The 21,705-nt window shown below is 40.6% G+C and overlaps 2 protein-coding genes across 3 annotated transcripts; one reads left to right on the top strand and one right to left on the bottom strand.

The window, feature by feature from the left end:
• Positions 1-333: 333 nt before the first annotated feature.
• Positions 334-4,824, top strand: LOC107226133 (ATP-binding cassette sub-family F member 1). The gene is made up of 5 exons (XM_015666836.2): positions 334-1,944; positions 2,118-2,343; positions 2,463-3,108; positions 3,194-3,372; positions 3,443-4,824. The coding sequence occupies exons 1-5, from the start codon at positions 788-790 to the stop codon at positions 3,935-3,937; spliced, it is 2,703 nt and encodes a 900-aa protein (XP_015522322.1). The 5' UTR covers positions 334-787; the 3' UTR covers positions 3,938-4,824.
• Positions 4,439-11,158, bottom strand: LOC107226137 (protein obstructor-E). 2 transcript variants are annotated; one of them, XM_015666842.2, is made up of 4 exons: positions 10,995-11,158; positions 9,258-9,662; positions 8,054-8,267; positions 4,439-6,167 (listed from the first exon to the last, which is right to left on the bottom strand). In XM_015666842.2, the coding sequence occupies exons 1-4, from the start codon at positions 11,032-11,034 to the stop codon at positions 6,107-6,109; spliced, it is 720 nt and encodes a 239-aa protein (XP_015522328.1). In that variant the 5' UTR covers positions 11,035-11,158; the 3' UTR covers positions 4,439-6,106. The 2 variants fall into 2 exon arrangements, with proteins under 2 accessions (XP_015522328.1, XP_015522327.1); XM_015666841.2 differs by lacking the exon at positions 4,439-6,167 and adding an exon at positions 6,865-7,389 and having other exon boundaries at positions 10,995-11,157.
• Between the last annotated feature and the right edge of the window lie 10,547 nt (positions 11,159-21,705).

Genomic DNA, 21,705 nt, shown 5'->3' with positions numbered 1-21,705 from the left:
GCGTGGGGATCAAAGTCGTGGGCTGTATAGTAAGTAAAGGATTTTGTACAAGCGTTCAATCAATGTTGTAAGTATTTATATAATATTTTTAAGGATTTCAATAATTTTTTCCTCTCCTTGTCAGTGCATTCATATAGGTGTAACTGTCACTCTGCTGACTGTATTATTTTTAGTAGCAACTGTCCTTTTTCTCTACTTCACTAGTGCTTTGCAAATGATTAATTGTTTCAAATACATATTCTTTGGTTGCAGTCAATATAATTTGCCTCATACTATAGAATTGAATATTTTTTGTTTAGATATGTGTTCTTTTTATTCTTATGTATGTCTAATTATCCTAATCTCTCATTTTCTCATAAAAACAAACATCTCTCGGCTCAACAAATAAGACTATTATCTCTGTATTATTCACGGTTTTCGTGATGGTAAGTGAATCCTTTTACCGGTGTGCCTTCATCATCGAAAAATTATTATATAGACTAGCCCCGGGTACAACGCATGTAAGCAAGTTAGTGAATGGAAGGTTCGGAAGCTAACCGCTACCCGTAGCAGCACTATTCGAACTAGAGAGAAGGATATTGAAGCTAGCTTCAAAAGTAAAACACCAGCTAGTGCGATCGAGTACTGTTTTCGCTGTTGGTTGTGAGAAGACTGGAAAATCGTCGACAACTTCAATTAGGTAGTGAGTCTTGAGCGATAAGTGACCATGAGGATCCAGTTGTCTGTGGTCCGGATTTATGGTTAGGATAGTCGCAGGATTGCGTAGTTGATTTTTACAAAGAAGAAAATGAGTACTTCCCAAAAGGTGTCAAAAAGTAAGAAGCACAAAAAGGGTGGAAAACGAGAAGACTTCGATGATAACGATGATGCGGGGCAGATAACGGAAAAAATATCCGAATTGAGCGTGAAAGAGCCAGTCCAAAAGTCTGGTCAAAAAACGCATGGTGCCCAGATGGTTTCTAAGGGTAAGAAAAATAAGAAAAATTCGAAGAAGGGGGACTTTTTTGACGGTGAGAATTCCGGAGATGAGGCTGAAAAGAACGAATTATACGTTGAAGATTCGGACGCGGATCGAAACGAAAAAATTCACGCTGCCCAGCTGGTTCGAAAGGGCAAAAAGAATAAGAAGAACGCTAAAAAAGATCACTTATTCGACGATGAAAACTCTTCTGAAGAAGCGGAGATTTCCGAACTTGCCGTCAAAGACTCTGATGATGAACAGGTAGAAAAAAACGTTACCACTCTGATGACCCGAAAAGGTAAGAAGAACAAAAAGAATAAAAAAACGGATTTCTTTGACACCGATAATTCAGGGGATGAAATTAAAGAAATCGCACGACTGAGCGATGAGGGATCAGAGGCGGAGTCGACCAGCAAAGCAAGTTCTGTCCAATCAAAGCATAAGGGTAAGAAAAATAAAAAGAATGGTAAGAAAGACGAGCGCTTTGAAGATGAAGAAGTCAAGAACAAGTTAGAAGATTTATCCGATGAGCTAGGCTCCGAAGATCCAGATGAGGATGGTGAAAAGGTATATACTGCTCAGATGGTGCGAAAGGGTAAGAAAAATAAGAAGAATAGCAAAAAGCCAGAGTTTGTCACAGTTATAAGTGACGATAAGCTGATGGAGGAACTGCCTGAAGTAACCATTGATAAATCCTTGGTAAAGTTGACCCATAAGGAAAAAAAGAAATTGAAGAAACAACAAGAATATGAAGCTACTGTTGAACTTATGACAAAGAAAGGTGGCCAAGGACACAGCGAATTAGAATCCAATTTTACCGTATCGCAGAGTATAAATCAAAGCAGAGGCCAACAGCAGCTAGATAATGCAGTCGATATCAAAGTTGAGAATTTCAGCATCGCCGCCAAAGGAAAAGATCTTTTTACTAATGCTAGTCTCTTAATTGCTCAAGGAAGAAGATACGGTCTTGTCGGACCTAATGGGTAAGCATATATTTGTCTATTTTGAACAAAGCGTTTCATATGGATCACTTGACGACCATGCCATTTTTTGTATTGAATTTTATATTGATACATAAGTAAGTGCCTGTGTCTGGAAGATGCGAAATTTTTATACAAGAAGCTTTAGCCATTCCTAACTAACTTTCTGCTTTTAGACATGGTAAGACAACACTGCTTCGCCATATAGCACAAAGAGCATTTGCCATACCACCAAACATAGATATTCTTTACTGCGAACAAGAAGTGGTCGCAGATGATACACCGGCTGTAGAAGAAGTGTTGAAAGCTGATGTAAAGCGCACAGAATTAATGGGAGAATGCAAAAAACTGGAGGAAAGAGCAGAACAGGGTGATACCAAGGTTCAGGAACGTCTTCAGGAGGTATTATACATATAACATGGTTAACTCGCATTTATTTCAAATTTTAATTACTACAGAACTTAGGTATCACTTATTACAACTTTCTGGTGATAGCTCATTTTCCTTTCTTTTGTTTCAAGGTTTATGACGAACTTAAGGCGATCGGCGCTGACTCAGCAGAACCTCGAGCACGTAGAATCTTAGCTGGTCTAGGGTTTAGTCGTGCTATGCAAGATCGAGCAACAAAAAATTTCTCCGGTGGTTGGCGAATGCGTGTTTCATTGGCTCGGGCTCTTTTTGTAGAGCCGACACTGTTGTTACTTGATGAACCGACAAATCATTTAGATCTAAACGCTGTTATTTGGTTGGATAATTACCTCCAGGCTTGGAAGAAAACTTTACTGATAGTATCTCACGACCAGAGTTTTTTGGACAATGTATGCACAGACATTATACACTTGGATCAGCAGAAATTATACTACTATAAAGGAAATTATAGTATGTTCAAAAAAATGTACGTTCAGAAGCGTAAAGAACAGATTAAGGCTTGGGAAAAGCAAGAAAAACGGTTGAGAGATTTAAAATCTTCGGGATCTAGTAAAAAACAGGCTGAGAAGAAACAGAAGGAAGCCTTAACTAGGAAACAGGAGAAAAACAAATCGAAAATACAAAAGCAAGAAGATGATAATGGACCCCAAGAATTATTGCAAAGGCCTAGGGAGTATCTAGTCAAATTTAGCTTCCCAGATCCACCGCCGTTGCAGCCGCCTATCCTTGGACTGCATAGTAAACTCATCTTTCTGATACTTATACTGACATTTATGTTTAGTAGTAAATATGAATCAATCTAACATAGAATATTTTATTTCAGACGTGACGTTTGCTTATGCGGGCCAGAAACCGCTATTTATCAATGTAGATTTTGGTATAGATTTGAGCTCTCGAATAGCAATCGTTGGTCCTAACGGTGTTGGAAAGTCAACCTTTTTAAAACTTTTAACTGGAAAGCTTGAGCCGCAACAAGGAGATTTGATTAAAAATCATCGCTTGGTATGTGAAACATGAGCTTTCTTATTGAAACTGTCGGTTAGCTTGTTACTAACCACTCCTCAATTTTTAGAGGATAGGTAAATTTGATCAGCATTCTGGAGAGCACTTGACAGCCGAAGAAACGCCGTCGGAATACTTGATGAGACTCTTCGATTTGCCTTATGAAAAAGCTAGGAAACAATTGGGAACATTTGGATTAAGTTCCCACGCTCATACAATAAAGATGAAAGATCTTTCCGGTGGGCAGAAAGCGCGCGTTGCGTTAGCGGAACTCTGCCTTAATGCTCCTGATGTCGTTATTCTCGATGAACCTACGAATAATCTGGATATTGAATCAATTGATGCTTTAGCCGAGGCTATGAACGAATATAAGGGTGGTGTGATCATAGTTTCTCATGACGAACGACTCATTCGTGAGACGAGTTGTTGCCTATACGTCATTGAAGATCAACGAATCAACGAAATCGACGGCGACTTCGACGATTACAGAAAAGAGCTTTTGGAAAGCCTCGGGGAGGTTGTGAATAATCCTAGCATTGCTGCCAACGCGGCAGTCTTGCAGTGACCGTTTGCAGTTCGTAGCATTTAGATAAAAAAAAAAATTATTTGGATGAAGAGATTAATGTCGGTGCAGAATCTCTAGGTAACTGGGCTTAAACAATGATTCTGGACTAGCACTATCAACAAAAAAAAAGATTGAAAATATTAGAAACGCTTCGTATTTATTCCCCCGTATAAAAAATTGTGGATACCGGAGCCATCTGCGAATCTTGTACGTATAATGAAAAACATAAACTAACGAGAAAAAGTCGAAAATAAATCCAGCATGGTCTTCCTAATTACCCATGCGAAATCCGAGTATCTTACCAATTATTAAGCGAATTATTGAACATTTGGAGCTGTGAAAGTGGATCCGGTCCTTATTTGGAAGAGTACTGAGTGATGCACAAACCTTGTGGCTTCCAGCATTGAAAAAAACTCTAATTTCTGAAGATGAAACAAAAATTCTTCGAATTAAGAACTAAAGTTTTGTTTTCATTCAGTGGGATTTTTCTTTTTTTTTTTGTTATTGTCGACGAAATAAATGAAATAGACAATTCATGCAAAACCTAGGATCAGCATCATTGTATGCAACCTATGATTCCAGGTGCCACATGAGTTTATTCATTTCATATTGTATAGCCTTTTACACAAACGCAAGACATTTCAATCAATCGGCCTTAATGAATTTGTGTAGACAAGAATCAGGTTTGAAGAAGTATGGGACAGATAACGTGTCGCACTGTATCTATATGATAGTTAGGAATATAATAAATATTGCAATTGATCGATTGAAGAAAAGAAGAGCAAGAAAATAGTAAAATATTGAAGATTAAATTATTTTTATCAATATTGTAGACTCTTTGATATGCTGTAACTGTGGTTTTGTAAAAATTATTGGAGATTCGATTATTAGACGAGTTTTTATTGAACAAAAACCCTGTAAAGTTCCATCAGTTTCTTCCCAATAAGTGTGAATGTCGACAATAATACTGTATTGTATAAATACGAATATAATGCACATGACAATAGGGAAGGGGCTCAAGTTTTTAAATATGTATTTTCATGTAAAATAAGTTTGCTTTATAGTAATAAAATTACATCGGTGCGTTTCAGTTGTGGTAAAGAATAAAAATAAAATTAAAAAAAACTAATTATTACAAAACTCATCGCTTATCAGCATCACAATAATATTTGTTTTTTAGCTTTTGTAACAGAATCGCTAGGCACGCGTAAGCATTAGTAAGTCATGCCTGTGTATAGAATTTACCAAATCGTTTTTTTCCATTGCAAAGATTATTAGCGTCTGTCTTCAGAGAGAGTTGAAGTATTTCGTGCGGCGGGTTCATTCTAAACCTACCGATCATAAACCACTAATGCGTGCAATAATGTTTGAGTACTGTTCTGTCGAAAATATTCGCGAAGCTAGAAATGTGTAAAGATTGTTTACGTTGCACACGATATTTCCGCATATTTGTATATCTAGATATAGCGTACTCTGCATGTTGTAGACGACATTGGTTTTACGGGAAAAGAAATGTGCCAGGAAATTTGAATGAATCCGTTGATATTCATGTAAATGTAAAATTTTGGTTTTGAAACTGTGCGATATTTGCGTTTGATAAAAAAGTATCGTATAACTAAATAACGAAATGCTTTGAGAATAAATAAGTTTTTTCGAGTCATCTTACTTTTTTCATTAAGTTTCTTCAATTTATTTACAACATATCAACACCTACACCCAGAAAAAAATTTGTCATCTAATGCTGTACCTGTTAAAAAATTTATTTAGCCGAAGAAAATTCGTCAATCAATCATTTACTTTGGTTACTAAATTTTATTCAAGATTGATAAAAATTGAACTTCACAGCAAATAAATTGTCTTATCAGGTTCACGAACAGATAAACGTCTATTCGATTAACATGATTATTTTTCTGGGAGTAGTTTCTTAATAATAATAATAAAAATAATAATAATATCATAATAAGGATGATAATAATAATAATAATAATGCATAACATAAGGCAAAAAATGCATGAGAACTGCAGCGAGAAGGCTGCAACAGCTAGAGAGCGTGACCAGAGATGCAGTTTACATAAAATGGAGGTTAAGTAAAACAGTACTGTTACAGACGGTTTTATCTTCTTTTGCATTTGCTTGAGCTTCGTCAGTGATGGTTGGAACTACAGTGTTCTATTTTCTGAATCCCAGCTTACGCAGAGCCTTCACATCGACTTCTCCATAGTAATCCTCACTGAAGAAATGTATTTATAAATTTAGAACGTTCCAATCAATTTCGTACTATTAGTTCTACGCACGATTTACCCGAATAATTAGCAATTAAATATAAATGTGGTTGATATTCATAAATATTACCTTAGCGGAAAGATTTCTGAGAAAGCTATAAGAAATGATGAGTATTTTCATGATGGAGTCATGATAATATTATAAGAGAGATTTATCCATCTACCTACCCTTTTATTGATATTACCTCGACTTGTATAAAATTCTAAATAGGTAATAGAAAATTGATCAGCAATATCTGGCTAATGATGATATCATTTTCAGACTTGTCATCGATGCCGGAATATTGTCAGAATATTAGCACAGAAAAAGATCCGCAGACAACAGATGAAATTAGACACGTTAGTAAAATCGAAGAACGTGCATATACAACGTCTAAAATCAAGACATTGAGGAACTACGAGAATACCTAGAATTAAAAGTTTTAATACTGATAATAGACATTATTTAAGTAGGTATGTAGTCACAAACGAGGTAAATAGACAGGTATTACACACATTTCACATCACCACATCACTATAATAACATGCAACAAAAAAAAAAAAAAAAAAAAATATAGTCAACAGAGAGGAGATTGGATAAAAAATACATATTATAGAGAGATTATGTGAACGTGTAATGGAAGCGAAACAAGAAAAATACGGTGATTAATTTTTGAGATTTTTTTTATTTTGTGTTTTCTTCTTTTTATTTAAAAATACGTGAGCAGGGGTGGGTTCAGGGTTTTTTTCGGGGAGTTCTTTTTTTTTGTTCGGTTGCTGCAAGGGTACATCAATTAAGAGTTTTGTCGATGTTATTTATTACACAAAGATTCGATGTCACGGGCCCAAGGAAATAAAAATAGAAAAATAGAAAAATAAAAAAAATAATAGAACGTAGTTCAGAGTGTTTCAAACCAAAATTCAAATTGTGAATATCAGTAGTAATAATTTAAGCACTGGACCCCACTCTTTCTCGAGTACTCTTTGCTCAATTTAATATTTTTACTCGTGATCGTTCAAATAAATTATTCCGTGACAGGGGCAGAGGGCCTGGCGGGGACGGAGGCGTTGGGCCTGGGTTTGCTCTGATTTGGCTTCGGGGTGTTTCGGGATTCGCCCGAGCTTTGGATTCCAGCCAAGAGTTCGCTCTTTCTGATGCTCTTCAGGTCCAAATCACCGTAGTAATCCTCACTGCAAAGCAGAACCGGAAATCGGGGAATGAAGGACATACGTGGGCATCAACTGGGATGTTAGCACGAGATTAAGCTTCGCATGCCTTTCAAAAACGTGCCAAGTATGTAAGAAAATTAACATCGCGAACTCTTGAACGGCGAGCTTTCTTACTATAAGCATATAGTAGGTTTTTTCCGCTTTCATGCAATTCGGTCCTTCGTCTCAGAGACAGAGGTATTATTCCAAGATTAATGGTTAATAAAAAGTTACGCACGTTAAGACAATTGTGTTTAGTCGAAGCTAGGCACACTATGAATTGACAATAAGTTCAGATTCAGTCGAGGGCCACGTTTAGCACCGTATTTTGATGCACGATTATTGAGAGACAGTAAACGTGCATACAAAACCGGGTACATCATTCATCGACATGCTAATCGTTCGTGCTTCAGTTTTTCGCCTAATAAACTTTAGAAGAAACGAAAAGTGTGAGAGAGAAAATAGACATCGAAGAATAAGATAACAGTTGACAAAGTATGGACGCTTTTAAAAATGCAATAAGTATACAAATACCGTGAGAGTAATTACCAGGGAGAACATAGAACTACATTCCCAAAACCACATGTATACCTTAAGACAAAAATATCACCAGTATGCGGTAGCTGAAATTTAATTTATTGCTCACCATCCGGGAACATCTTCGGGTTCTGAGCAGGCGCCGCTGCCATCGCTGTCGCCAATTTTGAATACGGTACCAATGGGACAACCATATTCCCTGGCAACACCCTCCATGCAGATGTAATACTTTCTGCAGTCTTCGGGATGAGCGTGTCTGGAGAAGCTTCCGGTAGCTCCGCTAACTTCGCCGGCAGCTGGGCAGGTGAATCCTCCGGCAACCTCTGCAATAACGGATGGGAAATATTCCATTTAGCGTCAATGATTGATGAGCAAAAATACATGAGTGGATATTTAATTACAATGTTCGTCAATTATTCTCTCCTTATAGATTCGTGCGCATGTTTTTGTGATTCACTGATCAATAGTCCGGTCATACGCCGCAAGATTTTTGTTCGCGGTAAAATGACATTCGAATTTTGGCAATGCCATTTCAACGGCATCGCTGATATTATTGAAGTGAATGCCACGCGAACTTTTGGCCATTTTACTCGCGGCTCACTAACAGCGGTTTTACTACTGCCGTTAACCGCTCGCCGTCCGCATACCGCGGCTGATTAGGCACGGTTCTACTACTCCGACTGACACGCGCGTTTTCACCCATCCGGCCGACCAGCATCTCTCGCAACCGAGGCTGACCATATAAGATTTTACTACTACGCGGCTGATCGCTGTTTCGTTTTCTACTCGCTCGGCTGACGTGTTGTTGGATCGTACTACTCGCTGGTTTTTGGTGAATTCACGGTGTCGGGCAAACTCACGCTTTCCATCGTCGGGCGAAATTGTCAGCTGTACTTTTTTTCAGCGTTCTGATTCATCAAGGTTTAATTCTTCGAAAACGTTACGACTCGCGTGTAAAAAAAAAAAAAAAAAAACGAAAACATTGCAAGCAAATGTTTTGTTCGATTAAAATTTAAACTCATCTTCTGTGAAACCGATATTATTGAAATACCGTTTTTAGAACGGGTCGAACTCTGTTCTGCGTCTATTGACCAAAGTCACAGAAATAAAGTATTTCCGGTATGATATTCTGTTCTCCAAATTTTTGCACTTCTCTATATACTGTGATTTTACTGTTTTGGGAATTTCACGGAACTTCCGATTGGGTCAAATCAACCGTGCCGTCGATGATGTATATACAAGAGGAAAAAATATCAAGTACGTTAAAAATTGTCGTCGAAACGTGTATAAGCGACATTGGAAAATATTTGTACCGTCGTTCCTGCACTCGGGGACCTGGTCGGCCCACATGCAGACACGGGCTTCACGGTCGTAGGCGAGTCCAGGGCTGCACTGGTAGCGGGAAGCTTCACCGTTCCAGCAGTTCCAGAATACGTCGCATTTGTCGTCATCGCCGAAGATTCCGTAAAGGCGTGAGCAGTGCGGGGCACTGATTGCCGGTTCGAGCTGCGTCCTCTCTTCGCACTTTACGTTGTGAAGGTAGTCGCAGTTTTCGGTCAAGAATTTGCTGTCGGTCGCGTCGAAGGCGAGTCCGTTTCCGCAGGTCTTGAGTTCAGCGACTCCGTTGTCGCACTTCCAGTACTTGTCGCAGGAAATTTGGTGAGGGTAGAATCCGAAGTCGTCGGGACATTTGAAGCTCTCCTGAGCACTGCAGGCGGCTGAAAGATTTTTACTGTCAATAGATTATGAGCGAATATACGCGGACTGAGAGATCGAACGAAAAGGGTATAGTTTGCAATATTACGTAACGAACAGGATACACGGCGTCTATTTTGATCTCTGGTTTCTTTTTTCTTCCTCTTGCCCGGGCTCGAGTCGTGTGGAATATAATAACAAAATTACCGCTCGATCAGTGAATTATATACCAGCCGGTTACTGCACGGCTAAAGATGGATCAGTAAACTGCGAAGAACGGTTCTGCATGCTTGATGAATTATGCATGTATCGTCGCTTCGGATGTAAATTATTACAACGTGCCAATGGTGATTCCTGATTATGCGCGGTCCGCGAGGCTTGTAAAAACTGGGTGAAGAATCGTGCATGAAATATGTGGCAATGCGTCTCTCTCTGTCTCTCTCTTTCCATCTCTCGAATTATTATCTAACGAGCATATATGAGCGCGACTCCGAGTAGGCTGGGCCTTATGAATAACTAAATATCTTACGTAAGGTTGGCTGTACAAAGACTTTCGCCAGACACTTTCACTCTTAGGCCCGGTTCGCGATCGCGGTCTCTCAGCATCCCGTTCACTCGCAGTGCGCACCTCAGAAATGCCCACGTAGGTATTTATACCTATACGTATACCTTATACCTTATACCACTCGTACGCATGAGTATGTACGTGTACGATATCTCCGTCTCAAAACGAAAATACCTCTGCGTATGTAACTTATGCTCGCTTTCATATTCATTATATACAAAAGTGGGATACAAATTGGCCCGAAAAGTGGGCCCGATCTCGTTTCTTATGCGGTCCAATTCCTCCCGCCTTTTACTCTTAATTTTTTTAGCTACATTTAATATTGACTCATTTAACCGTGGGTTCGTCATTTTTACTCAAAGTTTCATAGAAAAAAAAATTTCGAAAGTGCGACAAGGCGGATGTTTTTCAGGCTGGTAAGTGCAGTGTTCGGCGAAACCAGTCGTTAAAAAGCTATTAATAATGAGTGAAACACTCTTATTTGATTCTCTGTTAGCCGCGATATGCTAGAAGTAAAGTTTCTCGATTGTAAGTAAACTTGCGATTTTGTTATTTTTCTTTTTTTCTTTCTCTTCCTCGATTCCTTGGATTCGGTGGATTATTTTACCAACGAAATTACTTTCATTAATAAAAAATTACATTAATAAAATAATGTACCGAATTGAAGGAATAAATATATATATTTACTGCACCCTTGTCACACACTTGCCGCTGCACTGGGTCACACTGTACAGTAAAATTTGAATCTCGGACGCGCATTCGCGAATGTATTCAAATCAAATCTACGTACCGGCGAGAAGGATGGCCGCTAGCACAAAGTACGACCTCATGATGCGTTCTTGAATGTGTTAAAGTTAGGTCAAAGAAAACGTTTTTTTAATCTTGTTGTTTTTATTTTATTTTTAAATTAAAAAAAAATCACTAGCTAGTCACCAGCCCCTGGCACGAAAGACTGTGTTGGCGCCCTGTGTGTGCCCACATTTATATAAGTCATTGGTCACGTGCCTCTTCCCCCTCCATACGGCTAACGATAAGCCTCTCTCGGGCTGTCTTGGGAATTGTTGAAAGAGGGGCCCGACTGAAAATATACAATATCGAAATGCCCGGATTTGGGGGAAACCATAATGTAGCAAAAACTTCCACTACGTTTAGATGGACATATTTAAAGGCCGCTCGTTAAGGACCGCAGGACTTTTCATTCTTGTTCCATCTCATCTCGAGAGAAATGATCTTGAACCGGCTTCGGGCTTCGATATGGGCGGGTAGGCCGCGTTGGGCCTGAGAAATAAGAGAAAAAAAACACTTCAAACCCGCTGGCACAAAGCTCCGGGCTATAAAGGTGGTCCGAATGACACGGAGTACAATAATTGCTGCAGGACACGGTTCCTTGGTTTTAGGGAGTCTCAAGTCCGTTTCACTACTTGCTTATTCGAGGGGCTTGTACATGTGTCCCTCGAAGCGATCTAGCACGTGTGCTTGGAGCCTTTCACAGTTGTCCAAGTTTTCAGCTGGCTTGCCTAAATTAGTTATTCGCTGGATAATGCGCCTTTGGTTCTCCTTGTGCATTTCCAGCCTTTGATAAGACGCTGAAAGACTGGACTATCGGGTTATGGCGAAGGGTCTGAGCCCGTTTGGATATCTTCCCAAGATAAAGTTAAGAAGAAAAGTATTTCCTTCGGTGTCTCAGGCTCCGGTCCGTTTTAACATCAGGTGGTGGGGGTGCATAGATGATATTATACATTATATGGCGGGTATAAAGTCGGCATGCAAAAAGGTAAAACAGGGCTAGAGGAGACGAAGGCCATCCCGATCACAGTCATCGACTGACTCAGCTCCAGGCTCCCGCCCCGAGGCGGCATGCTCTAGTAAATCGAATTTCATTCGAATAAATATTCATGCCGGCCTTCCGCAACGCGCAAAGAATCTATTCCTCTCTTTCATCTACGTATATATGTATAATCCGCGCTGTGTTAGACGACGGTTGTGAAGGTTATGCCTATTCAAATTGAAAATCAAACGGTAGTTCTATCCCTGCGCAATGTACATGGTACCCGTATTTACGATGCTCTTACTGTGAAACATCGAAAAACCGGCATCGCCGATTACTTCATAATTGTACTTTGCTTTTTGCTGATATACAGTTAAAGATGCCCGAGATCACTCAATTATTGCAACGCATCTACTTTTCTGCACGATACGGTAGCCGCGAAAGATTATTTGCGAGAGGAACATTCGGCGACAGGTTGAATCTTCAGCGAAAGGAGAAATCCGTCCAGAGAGTCCTTGAAGAACTCTACCTTCGGTGGGTATAGAATATCTGCGGATGAATCGTTCATAGTTTAAAACTACCTCCGAATAAATTGCTTGCTCGCGGCGGCGGCTACGTTGATTCTTATATCTATCATACCGGAGTCGCGGAGAGTCAAAGATTGTGTCCGATTGAGCGAAGATGATGTCTATATGTGGTAAAATTTGTCATATTGCGTGATTCCGAATAAATAATTTTAAACAAATGTGGACCTGTTTTCGTGAACAAATTGATAAATATCTCACGCACAAGGAAGTTAAGTTTACATTCTACATACTTCCATGTGCTTATGTAGCTTGACTCATGCATACGTGGTCCGGAAGATTGGAAACAAGTAACGTTTTACGGACATCGAATTGGTATATAATAATATGCTTTACATAACACACGGGCAAAGGTAAAAGAAACTTAGATAATGGGTCCAATTGGTTTTTGGCTTCATTTTTCTTATAGCGCATGATTGATTATACCTGTGTCGTAATTTTTCATTTTTTCTTTTTTTTTTTTTTTCATTCGTTACATACTCGTACACGTATTTCAATTTGACATGAAGTTGGTACCGTTCACTGCAAAAACGGTGATATTCTGCGAGAACAAAATTTCCTTGCCAAACAAATGGAGTGAACTCAAGACTTCTGGAATCTAGTCGGCTTCTCGATTCTCAAACCAGATAGATCCAGAAGCATCCTAAAACGAATGAAAGAGAACGATGGGGTTCGAAACGGATTCAACAGGTAATCACAAATACTCAGATCTCAATCTACCGCTCAGTTTTGAGGTTCGCTTAATGCATATAGTTTAATCGAACGATTCCTTTCGGATTACGCAATTTGTGAAGTGAAATAAAAACAAGAAAAAAAAACGAGAGCCAGCTTTCCGAGAATCACAGATACGACATTCTTTGCAGAGTGACTTTTTTTTCCCTCCGTCGAAGCTACACATTCTTACAATAAATTGCGTCAGGGAGGCGCGTTATACGTGCAGATGAATCGTAGAAAAGAGAAAGATTGTACTCGACGCGTTGATAATTTGATCCATCGCCGATTCGGTGTGTGCCGGTCCTTTTTTGTACATATGTAGGACCATTTATAACCGGGAGGTTGGGAACTCGCCATGTGAGAAAACGAAGGAACCCTCCAAGTCACGCGCCGAGCAAAGAACAATCGAAAGAACGTCCCTTTGTTCCGTGAGTCACGTCCCGCCGTCGACTCTTCTTGGATTTTCTTTGGCCACGGTAGGATACAACGGTAGCCGTGTCGCGTTGCAATGGTGCAGAGAGTTGGTATAACTCCGACTTCCGGATAACGGTACGATTGCGCCGTTCGAGCTAGCTGCGCCGGTAAATCCTGATTAATATTTCGAAGCGTGAATACGCGCGTCAGACGCACGACGCGTGCCGCGAAACGTGTATTTTCTCGGTGCCAATTGCACAATCTCCGATTCTCCGTACGTTCGCCGTTGCGATGCATGCGCAGATCCTCCGGTTCCACGCGTCCATCTTCGCCTCGGTGTCGACGACTCCGGGGGCTGCAGGATGCAGAGTGCAGGGTGCATCGTGGGCGGAGCGACAGCCTCGGATATCATCGCCGAGATGCAGTAGTGAAAGTGAAGACGCAGAACGCCTGCAGCATCCCGGTCCTTGTATCAGTCTTATACAGGTACCTACCTACAATCGAGCTCTATTCGGTAAGGTTGTTGACACCTTACGATGGTGCCGTCTCCTTTTCTTAGTCTATCCATGCCGAGGCTCCGGTCCGTACCCACCACACTCCTACACTTCGGCTAGATTTACACCGAGGCTGAAGAGCCGCTCTTGTGCATACAAAACGAAAATTTCTGCCACGGGATTTTCGTATTGACTAAGCATATCAGCAGTGTCACTTCCGTTCTCGAAATATCCTCGATCTTTTACGGATTTCTGTTTTTTTTTTTTTTTTTTTCTTCTTTCCACTTCAAATTAGATTTTGAATTGAATTGGAAAATTTTTGTAATTTTTCTGGCTCGTTGAGATGTAGGAACGGAATCAAGAGTACACACGAGAAAACTTGGTTCTATCTCAGAGCTGGAATGACTTGATTATCCGTGGCTCTTGTCTATAATAGCAATAAATGAGAGCAAGGCAAAATATGCAGGGGATACGTCTGTAGAAAAATATTACACGCTGCGATCGGCATCGAAGGTTTGATATTCAGGGTAAGGTCGATAATGGTGACTCGTTTTTTTTGTTTTTTTTTCTCTTATTGTAATGTAAGTTTTCCTGCGATTTAAGCGATGAAAAATTAATTCTTTATTATACCGCCTTCAAGTCCGTCGCTATAGCCTCGACCTTTCGAACGAGCACGAGTACCAACATGGCGAAGCGTCGCGTCGCGAGTTGTAGAAAGTGTACCACCGAGACTACAGCGTCACGAACCGACGATCGAAATACCAAACAGGTTTTTCGATTTCGGAGGACGTACCAGACCAGAGTTTGCCTGCCTTCTGAAGAGAGGTGGGAAAGAGCGGGATGACGGAGTTAGAAACTGACCGATATATTTCAGCTGCATACCGCGTTCACGCATACGGAATGAATTTTCGGATCCGTTTCAATTTCCTCCGATCGTTTCGATCGCGATTTTATCACACGCGAAGGCGAACGCCTCGAATCGCAACGATTCCGAGCTTCGTCTGCCATATGTCATAACTTATACTTGTGCGGATCTATATCTGCATGCATCGTACGTAGGACAGAAAAGAGATTGCGAAAATCTTTCGAAGTCGGGGTATTCGTGCCTGGCGATGGTTTGCAATGGGAGAAATATCGTGCCGCTGAAACGCTGCGAAGCCCCCTCACCTATCCATCTTACGCTCACCCGTGTTTAAAGAGCAATTATTACGTAGTCGTAGAACGTTATTAAAATGTTGAGAAAGGCAGCTCGCATCTTCTCAGATTGTGGTAATAATTAATTTTAGTGTCTATGAGCGGTGCGAGTTCGATCGTAAATTATTTTGACTCATTGTCGCGACGGTTTAACGATTTCTCAGATCTATCGCTGATCGAATACATTTCTATAACCGTTTTGAATGAATTATTCGCGAATTATTACCGTGCCTTGACTGTTACGGGTGTTTTTTTTCACCCGGCTATTACGTCTCGGTTAACAATTTGAACAATTTCCGACTAACCTTCAGTTTCGCTACGGGATTGTAACAATGACTGTAACCGATCGCTGCGATCACGCTTATTCAGTGTGATGACCGGCAGGTGCAGTTATGTGCGTCGGAGAATCGAAAGTGTTTCTATTTACTTGTGGCAAGTGAAGTACGTGGACACGTTGAATTTATTTAGATAGACAAATACGCTTCATCGCCTTTCTCCGTTTACTGCCCGTACTGCAGAAATTATAATTATCGTCGCCGTGATAATTTTTGCAACCGTTAATTACGAAACTTGCTACTGGCGCGATCGGCGTAACGTCGGTTTTCAAAACGATAATAAATTTCAAGAATCATGTAATATTTGTTGACATTTCCTTGAATCAATACCTCGCGAGTCTTGTACAGTCGCTAAAAATCACTCGCGCTTAACATAAATTAAAACTGTGAAGGAATAGCTACTGCTGAAATATCACCCGGTAGTAACAGGTATAGGAATGTGGCTTATCCCAAGTCTGGAAAGCTAGAAAAGGTCAGGGATTTTCATGCCTCTGGAATCCGAGTAGAATTCGATTAAAAAACCGGAAATTTTACAAATTTTACGTAGGTGTTTTACAAGTTTTAGCCGAATCACGACAAGAAATGTTATTCCCGGTGACGATTAATCGGAATGTTACGGAAACAGTGTCTGAGATACTGTTGTCTCTTCACGTAAAATTATACAGGCACCTCACATTTCGAAAGTATAACTATGATCAAAAAGTTCGAAGGCAATCAAATCCCGAGATCATACGTTATATAATAATCTCGTGCTGGAACCTTTGACTCGATTATTTCCTATTAATTGGATGTTTAATTGGAATATGAAAGCAGGATGGAAGGTGTTCTTTTTTTAGAAATTTTATTGAATTTACAGAGAATTAAAGATTTTTCTAAAACTGTTCACGTACAAAAAGTTTAAGCACATATTTCTTGGTCTAATCAAGAACGTTGAAAGGCCTGGAAATTACAGAAATTAACACACCTGGTGATCTAATTGATAATATCAAATGCTTAACTTACCCTCTCCGAGGATCGATTTTAAAACCTTTCATCGATTATGATAGGTCCTGTGATCATTGTTAAAAATAATCCAACGTTTGACGAGTACTTTGTTGTTTGATGAGGTCTGAGAAAGTTGAATTAAATTGTTCATATAATCGTTTGATTTTGAGAATTCTTTGAGCGAATTTGAGGAAGTGAAATTATTTCGACACGTAAATTATATTCAAATTGACTCCAAGTGGAAAATCGTTGTAAGAAATCGGTGGATAACCCCTCTGGTGCTCTTGGCATTGATTGACGATGTATATATACCTACCTATAGCGGAATTTCGGTCGTAATGAAATTGTTTTGTGCAACTGGTTGAATAATACCTCGTGAATTGGATAAGCTTTAACGTAGCAACTCAGAGAGATTCTTTTTCAGTATAAGAAATGATGGAATTGATTACCTTGAAAATTTCTGATTTGTATAGCAAAAATGAAAAAAAAAAAAAATAATGGTGAAATCAATTTTTCAATCTCATATTAATTGTAAACTAAAAACTGTGTTAAAAATTTATTTTTCTCTGTATCATTATTATTTTTTTTTTCTATTATTTGTGAAACAATTTACCATCGAGAAATACTGTGTTCATCCTGACATTTATTTGCGATCATTCTTATGCACCGTAATTTCGAGTAAATATCTTACGAATTTTAATGAACTTTAGTAAATTTTGGCAGATCAAAGAATCTCCAGAAGCGAGTTTCGGAGGGAGGATCCTTGCCTCCGGAGAATATTGTATTATACCAATAATCGCAGAGTGCATATAGCACGAGTGATCGAAAGGTGAGTAAGACGGATTGTAAAATCTTATACAAAAAAGTTGTTTCGTTTTCTGCCTAGTGACAAAACGTTTCGTTTAAAATATTCAGATTGTCATTAGCCAGGCGTAGAACGGCTGAACGATTCATGAATTGACGACGAGGTGGTAATGCTCTAAAAACATGAGCTGGTCAATCGCCGGCACGTGGAACAGAGTTCAGAAGCGGTGATTTGCATGTAAGTACAGTAACGGTACATACGTTGTATAATTTCCCGTCATAGACATGCGGACGTTCTTGGAGGAACGGTACATCGGGGGAGAGGACACGTCGTAGGTGCGTATTCCCTGGTTTTAAGTACACACATCTGCCACCAAAGGTTTACAATGGCGAACCCGCCGCGAGGAGAGAACCGTGCAAATGTCGTGGAATGCGGCATCTGTACTCCAAGGCGAACCACTCCGCGAGGCTGCACCCTAGATTTCAATACCCGCACACAACCGCGGCTACGGGAGTGTCAAGTGTCTGGGTTCCGAACGAGATCTCGCCGAGGAGCCGCAGGTCGTACCTTCGAAACAAGACGTCGAGGGTCCTCGAAAGGACGCGGCCTTTTGGGACTACACCGAAGGTCCGGAGGTTCCAGACCATTAGCCGTTGGTATCAAGTCTCGGCGAACTAATTTATGCCGATCCGTAAAAACGATAGTCGAGTTCGCTCGATGTCGGGGTTTGGAAAATTATCAGGACCACTGTAGCCAATTTCCATTTAAAAGGCGGGCCAAAAAGACCCGGGTAAAGGATTTTATAGCCTCTGATTGAGAATGCCAGTCTATGGGTTATGAAGGGAAACGTAGCTGCTGGATTGGAGAGGATTTCGAAAGAACGGTAAGTTCATTTCATCATTTTTGTGGAACGAATTTTGATACGCTCTTGCAAAATTCTCTTCAAATGGGTACGAAAAACATGTTTAGTATTTAATCCGCAACGGAACTGCTCTAAGCATTTCGCGTTGAATATATAATAATGTATAATATAATAATATATGATACGGTTATCCTTTGTGGTAATGAAAAATGCCACTATCCTATGAAAGTGTTTCAAGGATTTCCGTTCACGGTTAGTCCCGGGGCATCTAGGAGAGTCAGTTTTTAGGTGCTTACGACTCGAAGAGCAACTACCGGAACGCCCCTTATGCGGATATATTCAAGTTTATCTGCCGTACGTAAGTCAGGGTCTGATCACGTGTCTCTCTATACATGACATCGATCAATCTTGGCTGCGTTAACCGTAGGCGTGCAGATTCCAATCTAAGGGGTGGGCCAGAGGTTATTTATTCAAGTTTCATTCCCCTTTCACCTCGAGTATGCTACTTGTAACCACGCTGCACGTAATTTCAGTTTTCAAAGGTTTGCATGCCTCGCAACATTTACGTTGACTTCATTCAACTGTTACAGAAGTATCGGGCCGTAGAGAGTATGGCCTTTAACTAACATGCACTTATATTTCGAAAGACGATTACAAATTGTGTGAATAAAACTAGGTTTGTGATTAAATTTGTATATTCATATAAGGCACACGAGTTTCTTGAAAATGTCAAACCGATGATGATAGAAAATAAAAATAGATGTGAAAATATATGTTTGTAATCCAAGATGTGGAAATGTGCGAGACAAATGTGCGATGGTTCATCTACTCCGAGCATTAACGCAGTCATTAAAATTGCAACACTATTTATTACTGTGCGTCGGACTATGAGACGCGTTTCGTAAAAGAGGCCTGCGGCTCGACACGTGAACTTTGAACCGATACGGTTGTCGTCAGGGAGAACAGACTAACGAATGTTGGAAAATTGATTCCAATTTCAGCATAACAAATTTTTTTCACTCCCGAAGCGCTCTGCAATGCTCGTTCAGAGACCTCTGGTCGACCTTGAGCGGCCAAGCATTAGTCGCCAACACTGGTTTTCGCGAACCGGTAGCTATGCCAACTCCGCTAAATATAGACTAGCTGAAAATTCTCGGTTGAGCAGCCAAAATTCTCGAGGCTCGTGGCTAAGCTTGATCATATAGAATATAGTCCTTTGATAAGTGATCGGGATGAGCAGTTCAATAATTTAACCAATGCGATCGAATTTGTATTCAATTTTGCGTAGATTTGTGGGTTATTGAGAAAACGTGGTTTCTTTTTAAAATTCAAAGATCTGGTATTCTTTAACGCCATTAACGTCGGTATAGAATACAATCCTGGATCGAGTTACACCTGAAAGCTGATTTAGACCATAATCCTCTCATCAAATTTACGCGTAGCGTTCAGCTTTCTTCAGAGCAAATTTATTCAGTAGCTAATTGACTAATTGCCCATGTCTAATACTCGATAGATCTTAGAATTAGAGCCCGAAGCACCAGCATCGAGAGTTACTTTTAATCTGAAATCTTTATTTACATACTCATTACATGCTCAACTATATACTGTATCGTGAAAAACGGGGCGTAGACCGATGAAAAAAAAAAACAGTGAAGACAAATTTATAACTTAATGAATACACGGAGGCAGATTTGTGTCACGGTCAACGATCGACGGACCAATAAGCAGAACGAGCAGCTTGACGAACGAGATCAAGAGTCAGAAAGACAGAGAAAGTGAAAACGTGAAACAACCCACTTAGGTAAGAAAGACTTTGGTATTCATAAATTCACGTTATACATCTGGTGGGCACAACGCAGGTGTAAGTAAGCATATTAATATGTATTTAAAAAAAAAGAAACGAGACGATGGACCAAACTTATGTACTGCTTCTCCGGTTGGAGGCACGTACCAATAGTGAAAATAGGTGACAACCGAAGAAGAGCATGTAGAACCCATTGCTCACGAGTTTTGTACAGTCAATTGAATAGAGCGGGAATTATGAGAGTTCACGTTACCCAGTCAACCCTGGCTGACTCTCGCCTATTCACGTAATGTACACATGTGTCCGCAATTTCGAGACAACATGAGATATTCTCGATGGTATCGGTGAACGCTGCACACGTACGGTGCGCGATCGGACCGCGCCCTGATCTCCAGCAAATCGAAAATAGGAAGAAAGTAAGTGCGACATGGGTGAAAGCTGTGTTTCAAATGTCACTGCGTTTGACCTTACCGAGTATGCGTTATGTATTCAAGGAGGCTCTTGCATAACTTAACCCCGTCGCCTGATCGCACCTGAGTTATGGTCGCCAAACGCACCGCACAGACTTTAACAAAGTCCTTACGCTACTCCAGCTACTACCGCTAGTTATTTCTCTTTGTACACCAGGCGTTTCTTCTTGGCCACGTCGACGCGATTAGATGAATGCTCGTGCAGCCTTGAATTGATCTTTCGAAAAATCGGATCTGCACGCTCTTGCTGGGTGTAATATATAGCATAGAGGAGGTGAGTTCGGAGTATCTGCGGAAGTCTGTAACGTATAACGTGTCCAGGATTGAAGAGGCTGCGAAGAGAGATACTGTCGGCAGGATGAAGGAGGGGTCTCTGGTTCACCTTGACCAAAGTCTCGAGTGCCTCGAGGTACGGACGAAATTGAAAAATAAGGATTGGAGCCTATGGTTACTTCGGAGCATCGTGACTTGACTTCGAATCAATGACTGGCCAATCAGCGGACGATTCAGGGACCGTGACTTGCGTCCGGCTTCAGGATGCAGCGACTATTTTCTCACGGATTTTACGCTCTGGCTTAAGTATGACCACGCGAAATCACGCGGAGTCCGACTCCAGGGCAAAGCTGTGTAACAGCGGTGAAATTTCTCTCATTCAAGTTTCGGGATTTTGCTGTCACACTCTTTAAGATTAACTGCGGGGCTCTTCGGAAGCGTCGAACGAAAGTGATTGAAGGTGGAAGGCGAATGGACGGAGCGTATCGCCACGAGTCAGGCCCTCGGCCACCGACATGTCGATTTTCTTTATTGCCAAATCGGAATTTCAAATAACCAATTGCTGTCCGTTCTTCAGGATGACGTCGACGCAGTTAAGATCGTACATCGCGAGTCGGACGACGGACAACGTCGGGCATTACAACACCTGTTCGACGTGACCCAGTTGCCTCGCGGACGATTAAATTGCAAGCCATTCTTTGCATTTACGCGCATTTCTCTTACAGTCCTCCCAGTCTTCGCGGCAAAGGCCCAGTTACGAAGACTTAAACCGTGCGTGACGAGCCGTATGCCGTTCTACG

Source organism: Neodiprion lecontei, chromosome 3, assembly GCF_021901455.1.
Source record: "Neodiprion lecontei isolate iyNeoLeco1 chromosome 3, iyNeoLeco1.1, whole genome shotgun sequence".
Taxonomy (NCBI): domain Eukaryota; kingdom Metazoa; phylum Arthropoda; class Insecta; order Hymenoptera; family Diprionidae; genus Neodiprion; species Neodiprion lecontei.
Note: the sequence above shows the minus strand (reverse complement) of the source record. Positions and strands in the feature narration are given on the sequence as shown.